At 50.1% G+C, this 19,064-nt stretch overlaps 1 protein-coding gene across 1 annotated transcript in view; it reads left to right on the top strand.

Annotated features, from left to right (window-relative positions):
* Positions 1-19,064, top strand: part of LOC140418103 (sodium- and chloride-dependent neutral and basic amino acid transporter B(0+)-like) — a 226,446-nt gene that overhangs the window by 71,770 nt on the left and 135,612 nt on the right. The window contains exons 5-7 of the mRNA XM_072501522.1: positions 7,593-7,731; positions 10,431-10,563; positions 11,690-11,830. Of these exons, the coding sequence (XP_072357623.1) occupies positions 7,593-7,731; positions 10,431-10,563; positions 11,690-11,830 (413 nt within the window). The remainder of the gene's footprint in view (positions 1-7,592; positions 7,732-10,430; positions 10,564-11,689; positions 11,831-19,064) is intronic.

Raw genomic sequence — 19,064 nt, 5'->3', positions numbered from 1 at the left:
GCTCTCGGTGCTCCCGGAGTCCAGTAGGCAGGAGGTCACATGGCCGTTGACTTTCACGCTGGTGGATGCGTTGGTCAGAATATGTGGTCGGGACTGGTCGATTGCCATGGATGCGAGTCGTGGTTGATCGTCGGGTAGTGAGGCAGCCATTGAGTTGGGGTCCTGAAACGCCGTTGATATCCATGTGCTGCGGGGTGGACAAGATGGCGGCGCCCGGAGGTCCTGGGGATCACAAAATGGCGGTGCCCACGTGAGGTACCCTCAATAATGATGCTTAGAGATTAAACTGTAAAGAAGGCTTTATTCGGCTCATAACTATGCTACAGATTTGGACGAGAGCTGACTGCTATACAGACCATTTGGCAGGCCTTTATGTATGGCTCCCAGATGGGCGGAGCCAGAGGCGGAGTCCCCAGGGTTCCAAGCCTGGTCTTAAAGGGGACATCACCTTACATGATGATAAGGCAGTAACCGTTCATGACATTCACCCCCTGTTTAAAAAGGAGTCCGGCGGGGGTGAAGTGCCATCATAGGTCCATCCGTCTCGGCGGCCGGATCATCCTCCTCGATCTCCTCAGTTCGGGCGGTGGGGCGGCGGGCACGGACGTCCCGGTTGAGGGCACATCCGGGAGCACAGCGGTCGGAGCTTCGGTCCGGGTCGAGGCAGAGGAACTAGGCAGGGCCGGGGGTAGTGGAGCTGGGGCAGAGGAACTAGGTAGGGCCGGGGGTAGCAGAGCCGGCGCCGGCGGGGTGTGTAAAGGGGGGCGCAAGGGGGGGCGCACGGTAGGAGCTCACCAACGGGTGGTAGGGCCGGAAGGGGGTGTGTTGTAGGGGGCGACGGGTCCTGCAGGGGAGCGGCGCGGGAAGGGGCGTCTGTGGTGGAGGATCCAGCGGGCGCCAGATCCCGGAGGGAAACCGTATCTTGCCTGCCGTCGGAGTACTCCACGTAGGCGTAACTGGGGTTGGCGTGGAGCAGTCGGACCTTTTCAATTCGGGGGTCCGTTTTATGGCTCCTCGCGTGCCTCCGGAGAAAAACAGGTCCCGGAGCCGTCAGCCAAGGTGGAAGCGAGACCCCGGAGGTAGACTTCCTGGGGAAGCGGAACAATCGCTCATGAGGGGTCTCATTTGTGGCCGTGCAGAGGAGTGACCTAATGGAGTGTAGGGCATCGGGTAGGACCTCCTGCCAGCGGGTGGTTGGGAGATTTCTCGACCGCAGGGCCAGAAGGACTGCCTTCCACACGGTCGCGTTCTCCCTCTCCACCTGCCCGTTTCCCCGTGGGTTATAGCTTGTTGTTCTGCTAGAGGCGATGCCTTTGCTGAGCAGATACTGACGCAGTTCATCGCTCATGAACGATGTACCCCGGTCGCTGTGGATATAAGCAGGGAAACCGAACAGGGTGAAGATGCTGTGCAGTGCCTTAATCACCGTGGCTGAGGTCATGCCGGTGCAGGGAATGGCGAATGGGAAACGGGAGAACTCATCGATCACGGTGAGGAAATAGGCATAACGGTTGGTGGACGGGAGGGGCCCCTTGAAGTCCACGCTCAGTCGCTCAAAGGGGCCCGAGGCCTTCACCAGCCGAACCTTGTCTGGCCGATAGAAGTGCGGTTTGCACTCCGCACAGACCTGGCAGGCCCTGACCATGGCCTTGACCTCCTTGGTTGAGTAAGGTAGGTTGCGGGACTTAATGAAATGGACGAGCCGGGTAACCCCCGGGTGGCAGAGGTCATTGTGGATGGCTTGCAGGCGGTCCTCCTGCGCGTTGGTGCATGTGCCGCGGGACAGGGCATCTGGGGGCTCGTTGAGCTCCCCTGGACGATACTTGATATCGTACGAGTAGGTGGAGAGTTCGATCCTCCACCTCAAAATTTTATCGTTTTTTATTTTGCCCCGTTGCGTGTTATCGAACATATAGGCGACCGACCGTTTGTCGGTGACGAGGGTAAACCTCCTACCGGCTAGGTAGTGTCTCCAGCGCCGCACAGCCTCCACAATGGCTTGTGCCTCCTTTTCGACTGCAGAGTGTCGAATCTCGGAGGCGGTGAGGGTTCGGGAGAAGAACGCTACTGGTCTGCCTCCTTGATTGAGGGTAGCAGCCAGGGCGATGTCTGATGCATCGCTCTCTACCTGGAAAGGGATGGTTTCGTCCACCGCGTGCATGACGGCCTTGATGATGTCGGCCTTGATGCGGTTGAAGGCCAATTGGGCCTCAGCCGAGAGGGGAAGAGTGGTGGTCTTTAGGAGTGGGCGGGCTTTGTCCGCATACTTGGGACCCACTGGGCGTAATAGGAGAAAAGCCCCAAGCACCGTTTGAGGGCCTTGAGGCTGCGGGGGAGAGGGAGTTGCTTAAGGGGGCGCATGCGGTCGGGGTCGGGACCTAGGACCCCGTCTTCCACGACATAGCCGAGGATGGCCAGCCGGGTGGTGTGGAAAACGCATTTGCCCTCGTTATAGGTCAGGTTAAGGGCTCGGTCGGTCTGGAGGAACTTTTTGAGGTTAGCGTCATGGTCCTGCTGATCATGGCCGCAGATGGTGACATTGTCCAAGTACGGGTATGTAGCCCGCAAACCGTACTGGTCCACCATTTGGTCCATCGCCCTTTGAAAGACGGAGACCCCATTCGTGACACCAAAGGGGACCCTGAGGAAGTGGAAGAGCCGGCCGGCTGCTTCGAAGGCAGTATAGGGGCAGTCTTTTGGTCGGATGGGGAGCTGGTGGTAGGCAGATTTGAGGTCGACCGTGGAAAAGACTCGGTATTGGGCGATCCGATTTACCATTTCCGCGATGCGAGGAAGGGGGTACGCATCAAGCTGTGTGAATCGGTTTATGGTCTGGCTATAATCCACGACCATCCGTTTCTTCTCCCCGGACCGGACTACCACCACTTGCGCTCTCCAAGGGCTGTTGCTAGCCTCGATGACCCCCTCTCCCAGTAAACGCTGTACCTCTGACTTGATAAAAGCCATATCTTGAGCACTGTAGCGCGGGCTCCTGGTGGCGACGGGCTTACAGTCGGGAGTGAGGTTAGCGAATAGCGAGGGGGGTGCGACTTTCAGTGTCGCAAGGCAGCACACCGTGAGGGGGGGGCAAGGGTCCGCCGAACTTCAGTGCCAGGCTTCGGTGGCTGCACTGGAAATCCAGTCCGAGCAGCAGGGGGGCACAGAGGTGAAGGAGGATATAAAATTTGAAACGGGTGTATTTGGCACCCTGGATCGAGAGATCCGCAATACAGTACCCCGTGATTTGTACCGAGTGGGACCCAGATGCGAGGGCTATGGTTTGGGATGTGGGATGGGTGCATAGGGAGCAGCGCCTTACCGTTTCAGGGTGGATAAAGCTCTCCGTGCTCCCGGAGTCGAAGAGGCATGCAGTGTCGTGCCCGTTGACCTGGACCTGCATCATGGAGTCCTGCAGGTGTTTTGGCCGAGTTTGATCGAGGGTGATCGCACCCAGTCGCGGGTAGTCGGAGTCGTAAAATGGCCGCTGCCGTTGGTCGCACGTGTCGGGTCGAGAAGATGGCCGCTCCCATGATTCGCACGAGGCTGATGACGCGTCAGAAGAGGACGTGTCGGGTCGGTGCGCAGCAGCATTGCGAGGCCTGCGGGCCTGGGAGCCCGATTTTTGGGCCGGCTGTTCTTTGTTTTTCTGGCCCCTGGGTCTGGCCAGGCAGACCCTCGCAAAGTGCCCTTTCTTCCCGCAGTCGCTGCAGATCGCGGAGCGGGCTGGGCAGCGTGGGCGTGGGTGCTGGCCCTGCCCGCAGAAGTAGCAAGGTGTACCCCATGGTGAGCGGGTCGCCGCGTGGCACAGGCCTGTAATACGGGCGAGTCTGAGGAAGTCCGGGGGGGGGCTGGCAGAGTCCGCGGGGTACGTACCCAAGTTGTGTCGGGCCACCTCCAGCGAGGAGGCGAGCGTTAGCGACTCCTGGAGGTCTTTTGCCCCGTTTTCGAGCAGTCGCTGCCGGATGTAGGTCGAGCGGATGCCGGACACGAAAGAATCTCTGATGTGCAGGTTCATATGGACTTCCCCTGTCACATCCTGATGGTCACAGTCCCTGGCCAGCGCGGTGAGTTTCTCAACAAACTCGTCGAGCGATTCCCCCGAGCGCTGCCGGCAGGTAGAGAGCAGATGCCGGGCGTGCACCTCATTGACGGGTTTGACAAACCGCTTGCGGAGCAACTCAATCGCTTCCTCATAACTCGTCGCCTTTTCGAGCGTGGCGGAGATTCTGTGACTCACCCGGGCGTGGAGTAGACGCAGCTTGCGTGGCCCTAGGATGGGAATCTCTGCGGAGTCCAGGTAGGCCTCGAAGCACCGCAGCCAGTATTTAAAAATTTCCTTTGCCTCCGGCGTTCGTGCTTCCTGATTGAGCTTCTCTGGTTTTAGGCCTGCGTCCATCCTGAATCTAGTTTAGCCTAATAAATTGAGGTACCCTCAATAATGATGCTTAGAGATTAAACTGTAAAGAAGGCTTTATCAGGTTAATAACTATGCTACAGATTTGGACGAGAGCTGACTGCTATACAGACCATGAGGCAGGCCTTTATGTATGACTCCCAGATGGGCGGAGCCAGAGGTGGAGTCCCCAGGGTTCCAAGCCTGGTCTTAAAGGGGACATCACCTTACATGATGATAAGGCAGTAACCGTTCATCACACCATGGAACGCACATTGCGGGGGTGGAGCAAGATGGCGGCGCCCATGAAATGCACGTGCTGTGCGGGGGAGACGATGGCAGCGCCCATTGCTCGCACATGGCCTGGGGAGGAGGAGAGGATAGCGGTGCCCATTTTCCGTGACCGGGGTGGGTGGGGGGGGACCGCTGCCGCCGAGCGGGCCTGGCACACCGCTGCGTAGTGGCCCTTCTTCTGCAGGCCTTACAAAGGGCAGCGCGGGCCGGGCAGTGTTGGCAGTGGTGTCTTTGCTGGCCGCAAAAATAGCATCGGGCCCCCCTGAGATCACTGGCTGGCGCGTAGCGCAGGCGTACTGGGTGGGTAGCGCCCCCCGCTGGGGCAGCTGCCTGTGGGGCCCATGAAACGTAGGATGAGTGGGCCGCACGGTTGGGGGCATAGGACTGGACATTGCGCAGGGCGACCGTCATGGAAAGCGCTCGTGTTTTAGTCTCTGCGAGGTCACGCATGGCCCATTCTAGGAGCCGCTGCCTAATAACATCGGACCCAATCCCAGTTACAAAAGCGTCCCGTATAAGGAGATCTGAGTGCTCCTTAGCTGTAACGTCCTGGCAGTCACAGTCCCGCACTAGTGGGATCGGGGCCCTCCAGAAGTCCTCGATTGACTCACCAGGTAGTTGAGTACGCGTTGCGAGTGCGTGTCTGGCGAAGAGCGTGTTCGTCTTCCGTTCATAATTTTCTTTGAGTCGAGTCATGGCATTAGCGTAATTGGGCGCATCCTGGATCAGCGGGAATACTTTGGAGGTGAGTCTGGAGTACAATATTTGAATCTTCTGAGCCTCTGGAACAGGGGTCGGCGCCGCGTTGATATACGCTTCAAAACAAGCTAGCCAGTGCTGAAAGTTCTTTCTGGCGTTGCTTGCGTGTGGATCCAGCTGCAGGCGATCTGGTTTCATCCAGAGGTCCATCTTCTGAATCTTAGACTAATAAATTGAGGCACGATCAATTTGACTGGAGACAAAGTTGAATTCAAACTGAGGCTTTATTAGTATCAGGTGTGTGGCACGAAATGGCTGCGAGCTGGAGGCCATGCATATTTATAACCCGGCTCCTGGGCGGAGCTAGCATGCAGGGGCCTAGGTGAACCTGTAGTGCAGGTTCTACCGTACAACCCTTAATATAAGAACACAGTGCTTTGCCAAAAAGCAGTTGATAAAGGATTGGTGTTAACAGATAGAAAACTGCAAAGACTGCTTTGACAGACGTATTATGTAACCAACAACATTCCAAATCTCTGATACCATGATGAACTCCTGTTGTGATGTCCTGCTGTGATGATTGGATTCCAACTACCTTCGGGCAGCGCGGTAGCCTTGTGGATAGCACAATTGCTTCACAGCTCCAGGGTCCCAGGTTCGATTCTGGCTTGGGTCACTGTCTGTGCGGAGTCTGCACATCCTCCCTGTGTGTGCGTGGGTTTCCTCCGGGTGCTCCGGTTTCCTCCCACAGTCCAAAGGTGTGCATGTTAGGTGGATTGGCCATGATAAATTGCCCTTAGTGTCCAAAATTGCCCTTAGTGTAGGGTGGGGTTACTGAGTTATGGGGATAGGGTGGCGGTGTTGACCTTGGGTAGGGTGCTGTTTCAAAGAGCCGGTGCAGACTTGATGGGCCGAATGGCCTCCTTCTGCACTGTAAATTCTATGAAATCTATGAAATCAGAAGCATCTTCCTCTCAGCTTACTATCACTCTAACCAGTGGAGATTTTAATATGCTATTTTTATGTATATTTGGATAAGGATATGAGGTCTGGATTTCAGTGGTGCTGGTGGAACCCAAATTGAGTCTTGGTGAGTTGGTTATTGGTGAGTAAGTGCTGTTTGGAAGCATTGTTAACGGCACCTTGCAGCACTTTGCTGATGATCTTGTTGTGAGCTGCTGGGGCAATAATTGGGCAGTTTGGATTTGTTCTGCATTTTGAGGACAGGATATGCCTCACATGATCAGATAGATATCAGTATTGTGGCTGTACTGGAATGTGGTCCAACCAGCTGAATGGTGAAACCAGTAGTCTTCTAGTTCCAACAGTTTAATTTTGTGAATTTGAATTGACAGCAGTGGAGATTAGAGCTGTGTAAGGGGAAATGACCACTGTGAGTAATCAATGGTTCTATTGGGGACTAACAAATCAAAGATGGAAGTGAGGATGTGGTTGAGCAAATCAGGAGCTGGAGAAATGCTGTGGTGCGCAGAGGGCTAAAGGCTAGACAGGCAAAGAACTGTAGGATTGTTGGACAAACCCAAACTGTTCACTGGTGTTTTTACCGAATCTGGACGGGGATACGACAGTCGCACGGCAACATAACTGATTCTTATTGTGGTGGATCGAGGCAGATACTGGAGGCTTCCATCGGTAAATGAATGGGGTTTATGAATGAAAAGCAAAGACAGTTAGATAACAAGCACATAAAACTATACAACAGGGACTGGATTCTCCACCGGCAGGATGTTCCATTTTGCCAGCACCACGGGGGGTTTCCTGACGGCGTGGGGCTGCCCCACAATGAGAAACCCCATTGAGAAGCCGGCTTAACGGAGCATCCGGCCGGGGTGAAATAGAAATGTGGCACGGAGGGATGGAGAATCCAGCCCCAGGTCTTTACTCTTCAGCTCCCTGGTTCACACTGCCAGGGTCCTGCTTCCAGGGACCACCGCAAACTCCCCATTGGCAAGAGATCGTCGAATCCCGAGCCGTTGGCCTTAAGCTGGTCGTGTGGTCAGTGGAGTTCGAACTCCCCCCTTAAAAGGGTCACACTACCACACTTAACTACCACCTAAAGAGGCCGGAAGAGCCACTGAGCTAAGATTGATAATAAATACCTGCCCTGCCAATGATGCGCACCAAGATTTGATTATTTTGAATTATTCATGAAATGTAATACTAAAACACATTCCTCATTTTCTAGATCCACTCTGCAATCTCACTCTGGATAATGGATATTCTGAAATTGTGAATACAACATGGCTGTATGTAAACAATGAAACTTGTCCGAATGGATCAGAAATCTACGTTCCTCACCAGGGTCCAAGTGAGCAATACTGGGAGTAAGTAAATGACTACAGATAGCTGCATCTATAACCTGCACAGTCTGTAACAGCAACTTCCTTTTGGGGAGGTTTGTTGGGTGAAGGCCCTGTTTAGTGAGTGAAAAGGTGTTTGATTTAGATCGAGGTACTACTTGTTGGGCGGGATTCTCCGCCCAGCTGTGCCACATTTCTGCCCCGAATGGTCAGCGGGATTCTCCGTTATGCCAGCCGGTCAATGGGGTTTCCCATTGTGGGGCAGCCCCGTGCCGTCGGGAAACCCCTGGGCGCCGGCATAATGGAGAATCATGCCGGAGGAGAAGCCTGGCCGTTGTGTTTGGTCCTTGTACTTTATGATGGATTCACCAAACACTTTGATCTGTCCAAACCAAGATCCTTTTATTGTGTCTTGTGTGGTAAGATGACAATCTGAAGGGCTGATTTAGCTGTGTGGGCTAGACAGCTGGTTTGTAATGCAGAACAGAGCCAGCAGCATGGGTTCAATTCCTGTATCAGCTGACTCGAACAGGCGCCGGAATGTGGTGACTAGGGGCTTTTCACAGTAACTTCATACTTGTGGCAATAAAAGAGTATTATTATTGGTACAGAGCAAGTTACCATGGAGTCTTGCTACTCCTCTGGAACTTACACCTTCTGCTGATCAATTACATGTAAGATTATTACCCTGTATCTCTTGTTTTCTAGATGGTCGATGCGCCTCCCTTTATATGCAGGTCACATGACCTTGGTCTTGATACTGCATGGTGTGTCTGTACAGCCACCTGCTGGTTGGAGGTGTCACACCATTTAACTGTGATATGGTCCACAGGCATATCACCGCACTATTTACATCATACACCTGTAACAAAATAACATCACAACTGGGGTCCTTTCATTACTTAACAGCTTTCAAACTGAAGGAGCTTAATTCATTGTGAGGCAGAGACTGACCCAGGTAGTTTTAACAGTGCAATGTAAGACAGTCAGTGAAGCTCTGTCAGGAAATCCTTCAAACCAAACCAGGTCTCCAAGGAATTTTATTAGTGTGACATTATGGAAAATGCCGAGAATATAAAGGGTTAATGTAATATCATAATTGAGCTAATTGCAGAACTGTATAAAGCACTGACTCTCAGGCTTCTGAGAGAGGGCTGGAGAGAATGCAGAGGAGAGGGCTGGAGAGTGCAGAGTACAATTAGAGATAGAGGGCGAAATTCTCCCCCAACGGCGGGATGTCCGCCGACTGGCGCCAAAGACGGCGCCAATCAGACGGGCATCGCGCCAGCCCAAAGGTGCGGAATGCTCCGCATCTTTGGCGGCCTAGCCCCAACATTGAGGGGCTAGGCCGACGCCGGAGGGATTTCCGCCCCGCCAGCTGGCGGAAATGGCGTTTGTTGCCCCGCCAGCTGGCGCGGAAATGCGGCGCATGCGCGGGAGCGTCAGCGGCCGCTGTCAGTTTCCCGTGCATGCGCAGTGGGGAGAGTCTCTTCCGCCTCCGCCATGGTGGAGGCCGTGGCGGAGGCGGAAGGGAAAGAGTGCCCCCACGGCACAGGCCCGCCCGCGGATCGGTGGGCCCCGATCGCGGGCCAGGCCAACGTGGGGGCACCCCCCGGGGTCAGATCGCCCCGTGCCCCCCCAGGACCCCGGAGCCCACCCACGCCGCCTGGTCCCGCCGGTAAATACCAGGTTTGATTTACGTCGGCGGGACAGGCAATTTCTGGGCGGGACTTCTACCCATCCGGGCCGGAGAATCCAGCGGGGGGTCCCGCCAACCGGCGTGGCCCGATTCCCGCCCCCGCCCAATCTCCGGTACCGGAGACTTCGGCGGGGGCGGGATTCACGGCGGCCAACGGCCATTCTCCGACCTGGCGGGGGGTCGGAGAATGACGCCCAGAGTGTAGAGACTAGTGTTAGTAGAGTGTAGATTGTAGATTACTAGAGTATTGCTTGCTTTAGGAGTAGGTGGTTGAGCTTTAATAAGTAGTGTAATAAATGTTAGCTTTGTTATTGATTTAGCTTCTTTGGTCTTTGTTGCACACTACGACATCCATCCTGATTATAAGAATCATAAAGAACACCACAATTGGAACTCATTGTTCAACCAGAAAAATTATATTTGGAAAGAAAACAACAAAATAAACAGAAAAACCAAGAGTTTTCAAATATAATTTCCATTTTCATTGAAACACTGGAGAAAGTGCAGCATAATTTTTTGAAAATATTAACAGAATCAAATAAAAGCAACTACCAGGGAAAACGAACAAGGAGACAGATTTTTAAATTCAGGAAGATGCTTTATAGCGTAAGTCTAGAGGAATTGTTTCCACTTGTAGATGTATTGAAAACAAGGGACAGACAAATGGTAGAGTCAGGAACAGATTGAAGATAATTATAAAGTAATTCCATCAGAGACTGGTGAGAAAGTGGAATTCACTGGGAGGCTGTAGAAAACAGACAACATTGATACTATTGTTGCATTTTGTCATTCGGGGAGGTTTGTATGAAGTATAAATATTAGCACAGTCCAGTTTTGCTGAACAGATGGTTTCTATTTAATACATGCTGTGTAAACTTAATAAAACAAAACTGATTCGCTAACTTGGATATCTTTCAAATTCCTGCATATTTGACTAAATACTATTGTATATTCTATCTAATAGTGACTATTTAAGATGAAAAATTTACTTCTCTGATGCAGTTTTGGTTATCATTTTATTCAGTAAAGGGGTTTTACGCCGTACCAGTTCAATGGATGAGACTGGGGAGATAGTCTGGTATTTAGCCCTCTGTCTGCTTCTGGCCTGGCTGATTGCTGGGGCAGCGTTATCAAAAGGAATCAAATCTTCAGGAAAGGTAAGACAACTAACTATTGACAAAGTACAGAATTCTGCAACAATAAAATGAGAATTTCTGAATCATTTGTGAGGTGGGCTAGTTTATCTCACAGGTGATTTTAACAGTGACTCTTTGGAGTGGGAGATTATAATTCATGAGCACTTTAGGCCCAGTGAGATCTTTCTCCTGAGTGAAAGAACAACAGCAATTCCACCAAACCTCTGAAATGTGCCCCTTATTCGAAGGGTTTCAGTTACTGATTCAGGGATTTTGGGTGAATTTTCAATTGCTCTGGAACGCTGGACAAGAGATTAGGGTCATTGATTTATTGGAGAAATATTTGAGAAAATGTTACAGCAATGTGCAGAAAGGGCAAGGGTTTGGGATGAACTGGAATTCTCTTGGAAAGAGCTGGTGCAGAATTGATGGTTCGAATGGCCTTCAGTGCTGTACTGTTCTGATTCCAGGGATGGCAGGACTGTCAAATGAGGAGAGATTGACTAGGTAGGTTAGGATTGTTCTCGCTGGAGTTCAAAAAAATGAGGGGGGATCTCACAGAGACTTATAAAATTCTAACAGGACTAGACAGGGTAGATGCAGGGATGATGTTCCATATGGTGGATGTGTTCAAACCAGGGGTCACAGTCTGAGTATTCAGGGTACACCATTTCGGACAGAGATGAGGAGACATTTCCTCACCCAAAGAATGATGAGCCTGTGGAATTCATTACCACAAGAAGTAGTTCATGCTAAAACATCGAATGTATTCAAGTGGCAGCTAGATATAGCTTTGGGGCGAATGGGATCAAAAGTTGTGGGGAGAAAGCAGGATTAGGCTATTGAGTTGGATGACCAGCCATGATTGTGATAAATGGCGGAGCAGGCTTGAAGGGCCAAAAGGCCTCCACCTGCTCCTATCTTCTATGTATCTATGTTCTGATCCTTGGGTGTGATACAAATAAATTTGAACAACGTTATACTATTTTCATTTAGATGCAATGTGCAGATCAGTGTTAAATGTAGTTTTCATGTAGTTATCAATCCTCCAATGTTTTCTGATTTATTCTCTGCAGTTTACCATTCAATGCTCTAAATGTTGTACCAGTAATACAGGGAAATCTAACAAGCTCCTCTCCATGGTCAGGTGGTTTATTTCACTGCGACGTTCCCTTATGTGGTCCTGACCATACTCCTGATCCGAGGTCTTACCCTGGAGGGAGCCAATAAAGGAATTGAATTCTACTTTGGAAGCCAGTCGGACTTCTCCAAACTGGCTCAAGCTGAGGTAAACACACCAGAACAATCCATACAATCGCAGCTGTAATTTGCAGTCAAACTATTTTGTGCTTCATTCTGTATTCCTGCATACTTAAGATGTTCGTTTTAAGAATTGTTCAAACAAGAGTAAAATAAATCTGAAACAGCGAGACAAAGTTTTCATTGAAAGCTTGTGATCAACTATGATTAAATTTGTTTGTAACTTTTAAAATTTTGATGTTGACATTTGAAAAGGTTGGAAGGGATTGGATTAGATTTGTTATTGTCACGTGTACTGAGGTACAGTGAAAGTATTTTTCTGCGAGCAGCTCAAACAGATCATTTAATACATGAAAAGAAAATAAAAGAAAAAGAAAATATATAATAGGGGAACACAAGGTACACAATGTAAATACGTAGACACTGGCATTGGGTGATCAGTGTAGTATTAATCAGGCTGGTCCATAAGAGGGTAATTTAGGAGATGGTAACAGTGGGGAAGAGCTGTTTTTGAGTCTTTGTGCATGTTCTCAGGCTTTGTATCTCCTGCCAGATGAAAAAAGTTGGAAGGGTGAGGAAGCCGGGTGGGAGGGGTCTTTGATTATGCTGCCTGCTTTCCCCAGACAGCGGGAGGTGTAGATGGAGTCAATGGATGGGAGGCAGGTTCATGTGATGGACTGGGTTGTGTTCACGACTCTGAAGTTTCTTGCAGTCTTGGGCCGAGCAGTTGCCATACCAGGCTGTTATGCAGTCAGATAGGATGCTTTCTATGGTGCATCTGTAAAGTTGGTAAGAGTCATTGTGGACATGCCGAATTTCCTTAGTTTCCTGAGGAAGTATAGGCGCTGTTGTGCTTTCTTGGTCGTAGCACGACGTGGGTGGACCAGGACAGATTGTTGGTGATGTACATCCCTCGGAATTTGAAGCTGTTAACCATCTCCACCTCGGCCCCTTTGATGCTGACAGGGGTGTGTACAGTGCTTTACTTCCTAAAGTCAATGACCAGCTCTTTAGTTTTGCTGGCATTGAGGAATAGATTATTGTCCTTGCACCACTCCACTAGGTTCTCTATCTCCCTCCTGTATTCTGACTTCTCGTTATTCAAGATCCGACCCACTATGGTGGTGTCATCGGCAAACATAGAGATGGAGTTGGAACTAAATTATTTCACGCAGTCGTGTGTGTAGAGGGAGTATAGTAGTGGGCTAAATACACAGCCTTGCGATGCCCCAGTTTTGAGGACTATTGTGGAGGAGATGTTGTTGTTTATTCTTACTGATTGTGGCCTGTGGGTCAGAAAGTCGAGGATCTAGTTGCAGAGTGAGAAGCCAAGTCCTAGGTTTTGGAGCTTTGATATGAGCTTGGCTAAGATTATGGTGTTGAAGGCGGAGCTGTAGTCCATAAATAGGAGTCTGATGCAGAAGCCCTTGTTGTCGAGATGCTCTAGGGATGAGTGTAGGGCCAGGGAGATGGCGTCTGCTGTGGACCGGTTGCGGTGGTATGCGAATTGAAGTGGATCTAGGCATTCTGGGAGTATGGAGTTGATACGCTTCATGACCAACTTCTCAAAGCACTTCATTACGATTGATGTCAAAGACACTGGACAGTAGTCATTGAGATATGATGGTGGTCTTCTTGAAGCAGGAACATAGTTGGGACAAGTTAAAGATGTCCGCGAACACATCTGCCAGCTGGTCCGCGCAGGCTCTGAGTGGAGATACTGCTCGACTTCGCTTTGTAGCCCGTTATGTTGTTTAGGCCTTGCCTCAACCAACGAGAGTCTGTAACGCGAATCTGTGACTCTTGTTTGGTCTGATATTCTCTCTTGGCATCCCGGATGGCTTTGTGGAGGTCGTACCTGGATTTCTTGTATAGGTCAGGGTCGTCTGACTTGAAGGTCTCAGACCTGGCCTTCAGCAGGGAGGCAATCTCCCGATTTAGCCATGGTTTCCGGTTGGGGAACATACGTACTGCTTTATTTGGCATGCAGTTGTCCACATATTTGTTGATGAAGTGGTGGCATACTCATTTAGGTTGGTCGCTGAGTTCTTAAATATGGACCAGTCCACTGTCTCCACGCAGTCACATAGAAGCTCTTCACAGAGGTCGGCCTTGTTGAAGTCCCTGGCCACGATGAACAAGGCCTCGGGGTGTTCTGTTTCGTAGTTGTTTATAATTGTGCACAGTTTGTCCAGCACCTTCTTCACTTCTGCCTGGGGTGAGATGTAGACCACTGTGATAATGTCTGAAGTGACTCATGTGGAAGGTAGTATAGGCGGCAGTTCGCAGTCAGATATTCCAGGTCCGGGGGGCAGTGGGTCGCCAGGGTCACCATATCCAAGCACAAGGAGGAGTTGATGAGGAGGCAAACCCCTCCACCTTTTGCTTTGCCTGATGACGCAGTGCGGTCTGCCCAGTGAATTGAGAAGCCTCCAGGATTTATGGCACGGTCTGGTGAGACAGGGGTGTGCCATGTCTCTGTGAAACAGAGCACAGAATTCTCTTACTTCCCTCGAGGTGAGACTCGCATTAAGTTCTTCCAGCTTGTTTTCGATTGCTTGGACGTTTGACGGGAGTATGCTGGGAAGAGGAGTCTTGAAACCGCATTGCTTCAGTCTCACCTGCTGACCTCCGTGTTTCCTTCACTTCCTCAGTCGGCGGCTGCGGCTGGATGGTCGCGGGATTTGATAAGAGAAGTATGACTTTGTGGAAGGTAGGTGGTTGCGTCTGGAGGGGGCCGGGGCGCTAGTTACATTTCCAGGGTCGCGCCTGTCAGGGTCCCGGGCACTGGTTGCGGTATTGGGGTTGCCGGGGGGGGGGGCAAGTTTATGATCCAGTCGGGTCCCGGCATTTTCTGTACGGAAATACCTTGCGGCGCGCTCAAGTACTCGCGCGGGGTATTCGTTTCAGAGGTCTTAGGTCACAGGCAGGGGCTTCCTGAGGCTGGTTGGGCTGGGTGCTGTATTCTGTTCCCTCCATGGGCACTCCTGGGGTTGGGCTTCGGAGAAGGCCCGGTCCAGCCTCCAGGTGGATTCATTTCCTCCATCCACAGTGATACCAATCAATCCAGTCGAAACGGTAGTTAACAAGAACTGTGGTTTTAATCAGCTAGAATGTGCCCACCAGTAGCTCCTCCCGCACTGAGAGGCTGTCCCGGATCGATGGGTTATATACCTTCTCAGAGGGGCGGAGCCACAGGCGGAGCCAACAACAACATCAACACAACAACAGTAACAGTGGGTAAATGCAATAATATTTACAACAGCCATACGTGGCTCACCACATTCACTCCCTGTTAAAAAAAGTCCGGCAGGGGTGAGTTCACAGGTTCAGTCTCACAGGAGGGTGTAATGTCCGCTGTGAATGTCGCAGTGTAGGTGCTGGCGTCGAGACCTTCGACTCCGCGAGCACGTTGTCCTCACAACAGGGTCCCGGACAGGGTGACGGCGCAGGGGCAGTGCTAATGGACCCCGGATGAGTTGATGGGGTAAATGGGGAGGTAACAGGAAGCAGTGAGGTGATGGTGGGCGCAGGGATACCTGCGGGGGCCAGGTTCCTGAGGGAGACTGTGTCCTGCCGCCGTCGCAGTGTGTCAAGTATGCGTACTGAGGGTTCGCATGTAGGAGGTGAACACTCTCGACCAAGGGGTCGGCCTTATGGCTCCTCACGTGCTTCCGGAGGAGTACCGGCCCTGGAGTCACGAGCCAAGTCGGAAGCGAGACCCCGGAGATCGACGTCCTAGGAAAGACAAATAGACAGTCGTGAGGGGTTTCGTCAGTGGCAGTACACAACAGTGACTGGATGGAGTCGAGCGTGTCAGGAAGGACTTCCTGCCAGCGGGTGACTGGGAGACGTCTAGACCGTAGGGCCAGAAGGATGGCCTTCCAGACCGTAGCATTCTCCCTCTCCACCTGCCCGTTTCCCTGGGGTTGTAGCTGGTAGTGCTGCTCGAGGCGATGCCTTTACTGAGCAGGTGCTGACGCAGCTCATCGCTCATGAATGAGTATCCCCAATCGCTGTGAATATAAGTGGGGAAACCGAACAGGGTGAAGATGCTACACAGGGCCTTGGTGACTGTGGCAGAGGTCATGTTTACTAGAGCAGTTGGGGAGAGTTTAAACTAATGTGGCAGGGGGATGGGAACCGATGCAGGAAGTTGGAAGGTAGTAAAACAGGGACAGAAACAAAAGGCAGTAAGGGGGAAAGTGTAAGGCAGAGAAGTCACAGTCAAAAATCAAAAAGGGTGGCAGTACAAGGTACAGTGACTGAGGGGAGCTCAGTGAATAGGACCAGGAATACTAAAAGGAATAAAACGGGAAGTGAAAACATCAATGGTATGCGACGCGGCAGGTTGTTACATGAAAATATGGGTTCAACGACAAGGAAAATTAGGAGAAAGGTTAAGAGGAAATACAACTTGGGAGAGGTTACTGATCGAGGTGTTAAGATTCAGAACAGGTAAAAAAGCCAACATAAGTGTACTTTACCTGAATGCTCGTAGTATTCGGAATAAGGTAAATGAGTTGATGTCGCAAATCATCGTGAATGATTATGATTTAGTGGCCATTACTAAAACATGGTTAAAGGATGGTCACGAATGGGAGTTAAATATCCGAGGGTATCAAACTATTCGGAAGGACAGAGTGGATGGTAAGGGAGGTGGTGTAGCTCTGTTATTTCGGGATGACATCCGGGCAACAGTAAGGGATGACATCGGTGCTATGGAGGATAAGGTTGAATCCATTTGGGTCGAAATCAGGAATAGTAAGGTGAAAAAGTCACTGATAGGAGTAATCTATAGGCCACCAAATAGTAACATTATGGTGGGGCAGGCAATAAACAAAGAAATAACTGATGCATGTCGAAATGGTACAGCAGTTATCATGGGGGATTTTAATCTACATGTCGGTTGGTTTAACCAGGTCGGTCAAGGCAGCCTTGAGGAGGAGTTTATAGAATGTCTCCGCAATAGTTTCCTCGAACAGTATGTAATGGAACCTACGAGGGAACAAGCGGTCCTAGATCTGGTCCTGTGTAATGAGACAGGATTGATTCATGATCTCATAGTTAGGGATCGTCTCTGAAGGAGCGATCACAATATGGTGGAATTTAAAATACAGATGGAGGGTGAGAAGGTAAAATCAAGCACTAGTGTTTTGTGCTTAAACAAAGGAGATTACAATGGGATGAGAGAAGAACTAGCTCAGGTAGACTGGGAGCAAAGACTTTATGGTGAAACAGTTGAGGAACAGTGGAGAACCTTCAAAGCGATTTTTCACAGTGCTCAGCAAAGGTCTCTACCAACAAAAAGGAAGGACGGTAGAAAGAGGGAAAATCGACCGTGGATATCTAAGGAAATAAGCGAGAGTATCAAATTGAAGGAAAAGCATACAAAGTAGCAAAGATTAGTGGGAGACTAGAGGACTGGGAAATCTTTAGGGGGCAACAGAAAGCGACTAAAAAAGCTATAAAGGTGAGTAAGATAGATTATGAGAGGAAACTTGCTCAGAATATAAAAACAGATAGTAAAAGTTTCTACAAATACATAAAACAAAAAAGAGTGGCTAAGGTAAATATTAGTCCTTTAGAGGATGAGAAGGGAGATTTAATAATGGGAGATGAGGAAATGGCTGAGGAACTGAACAGGTTTTTTGGGTCGGTCTTCACAGTGGAAGACACAAATAACATTCCAGTGACTGATGGAAATGAGGCTATGACAGGTGAGGACCTTGAGAGGATTGGTATCACCAAGGAGGTAGTGATGGGCAAGCTAATGGGGCTAAAGGTAGACAAGTCTCCTGGCCCTGATGGAATGCATCCCAGAGTACTAAAAGAGATGGCTAGGGAAATTGTAACTGGACTAGTGATAATTTACCAAAATTCACTAAACTCTGGGGTGGTCCCGGCGGATTGGAAATGAGCAAACGTGACACCACTGTTTAAAAAAGGAGGTAGGCAGAAAGCGGATAATTACAGGCCAGTGAGCTTAACTTCGGTAGTAGGGAAGATGCTGGAATCTAACATCAAGGAAGAAATAGCGAGGCATCTGGATGGAAATTGTCCCATTGGGCAGACGCAGCATGGGTTCATAAAGGGCAGGTCGTGCCTAACTAATTTAGTGGAATTTTTTGAGGACATTACCAGTGCGGTAGATAACGGGGAACCAATGGATGTGGTATATCTGGGTTTCCAGAAAACCTTTGACAAGGTAGCCACACAAAAGGTTGCTTCATAAGATAAAGATGCATGGCATTAAGGGGAAAGTAGTAGCATGGATAGAGGATTGGTTAATTAATAGAAAGCAAAGAGTGGGGATTTATGGATGTTTCTCTGGTTGGCAATCAGTAGCTAGTCGTGTCCCTCAGGGATCAGTGTTGGGCCCACAACTGTTCACAATTTACAGAGATGATTTGGAGTTGGGGACCAAGGGCAATGTGTCCAGGTTTGTAGACGACACTAAAATAAGTGGTAAAGCAAAAAGTGCAGAGGATACTGGAAGTCTGCAAAGGGATTTGGATAGGCGAAGTGAATCTATCTTTATCTGAAAAACATTTAATGAAGGAGCCTCTACTGCTTCACTGGGCAGGGAATTCCATAGATTCACAACCCTTTGGGTGAAGAAGTTCCTCCTAAACTCAGTCCTAAATCTACTTCCCCTTATTTTGAGGCTATGCCCCCTAGTTCTGCTTTCACCCGCCAGTGGAGCAACCTGCCCGCATCTATCCTATCTATTCCCTTCATAATCTTATATGTTTCTATAAGATCCCCCCTCATCCTTCTAAATTCCAACGAGTACAGTCTAGGCTAGGGTCTGGCAGATGGAATACAATGTTGAGAAATGTGAGGTTATCCATTTTGGTAGGAATCACAGCAAAAGGGATTATTATTTAAATGATAAAATATTAAAACATGCTGCTGTGCAGAGAGACCTAGGTGTGCTAGTGCATGAGTCGCAGAAAGTTGGTTTACAGGTGCAACAGGCGATTAAGAAGGCAAATGGAATTTTGTCCTTCATTGCTAGAGGGATGGAGTTTAAGACCAGGGAGGTTATGCTGCAATTGTATAAGGTGTTAGTGAGGCCACACCTGGAGTATTGTGTTCAGTTTTGGTCTCCTTACTTGGGAAAGGACGTACTGGCACTGGAGGGTGTGCAGAGGAGATTCACGAGGTTAATCCCAGAGCTGAAGGGGTTGGAGTATGAGGAGAGGTTGAGTAGAGTGGGACTGTACTCGTTGGAATTTAGAAGGATGAGGGGGGATCTT

The sequence above is a fragment of the Scyliorhinus torazame genome, chromosome 5 (genome assembly GCF_047496885.1).
Source record: "Scyliorhinus torazame isolate Kashiwa2021f chromosome 5, sScyTor2.1, whole genome shotgun sequence".
NCBI lineage: Eukaryota > Metazoa > Chordata > Chondrichthyes > Carcharhiniformes > Scyliorhinidae > Scyliorhinus > Scyliorhinus torazame.
This window is presented reverse-complemented; position numbering and strand designations above follow the sequence as displayed.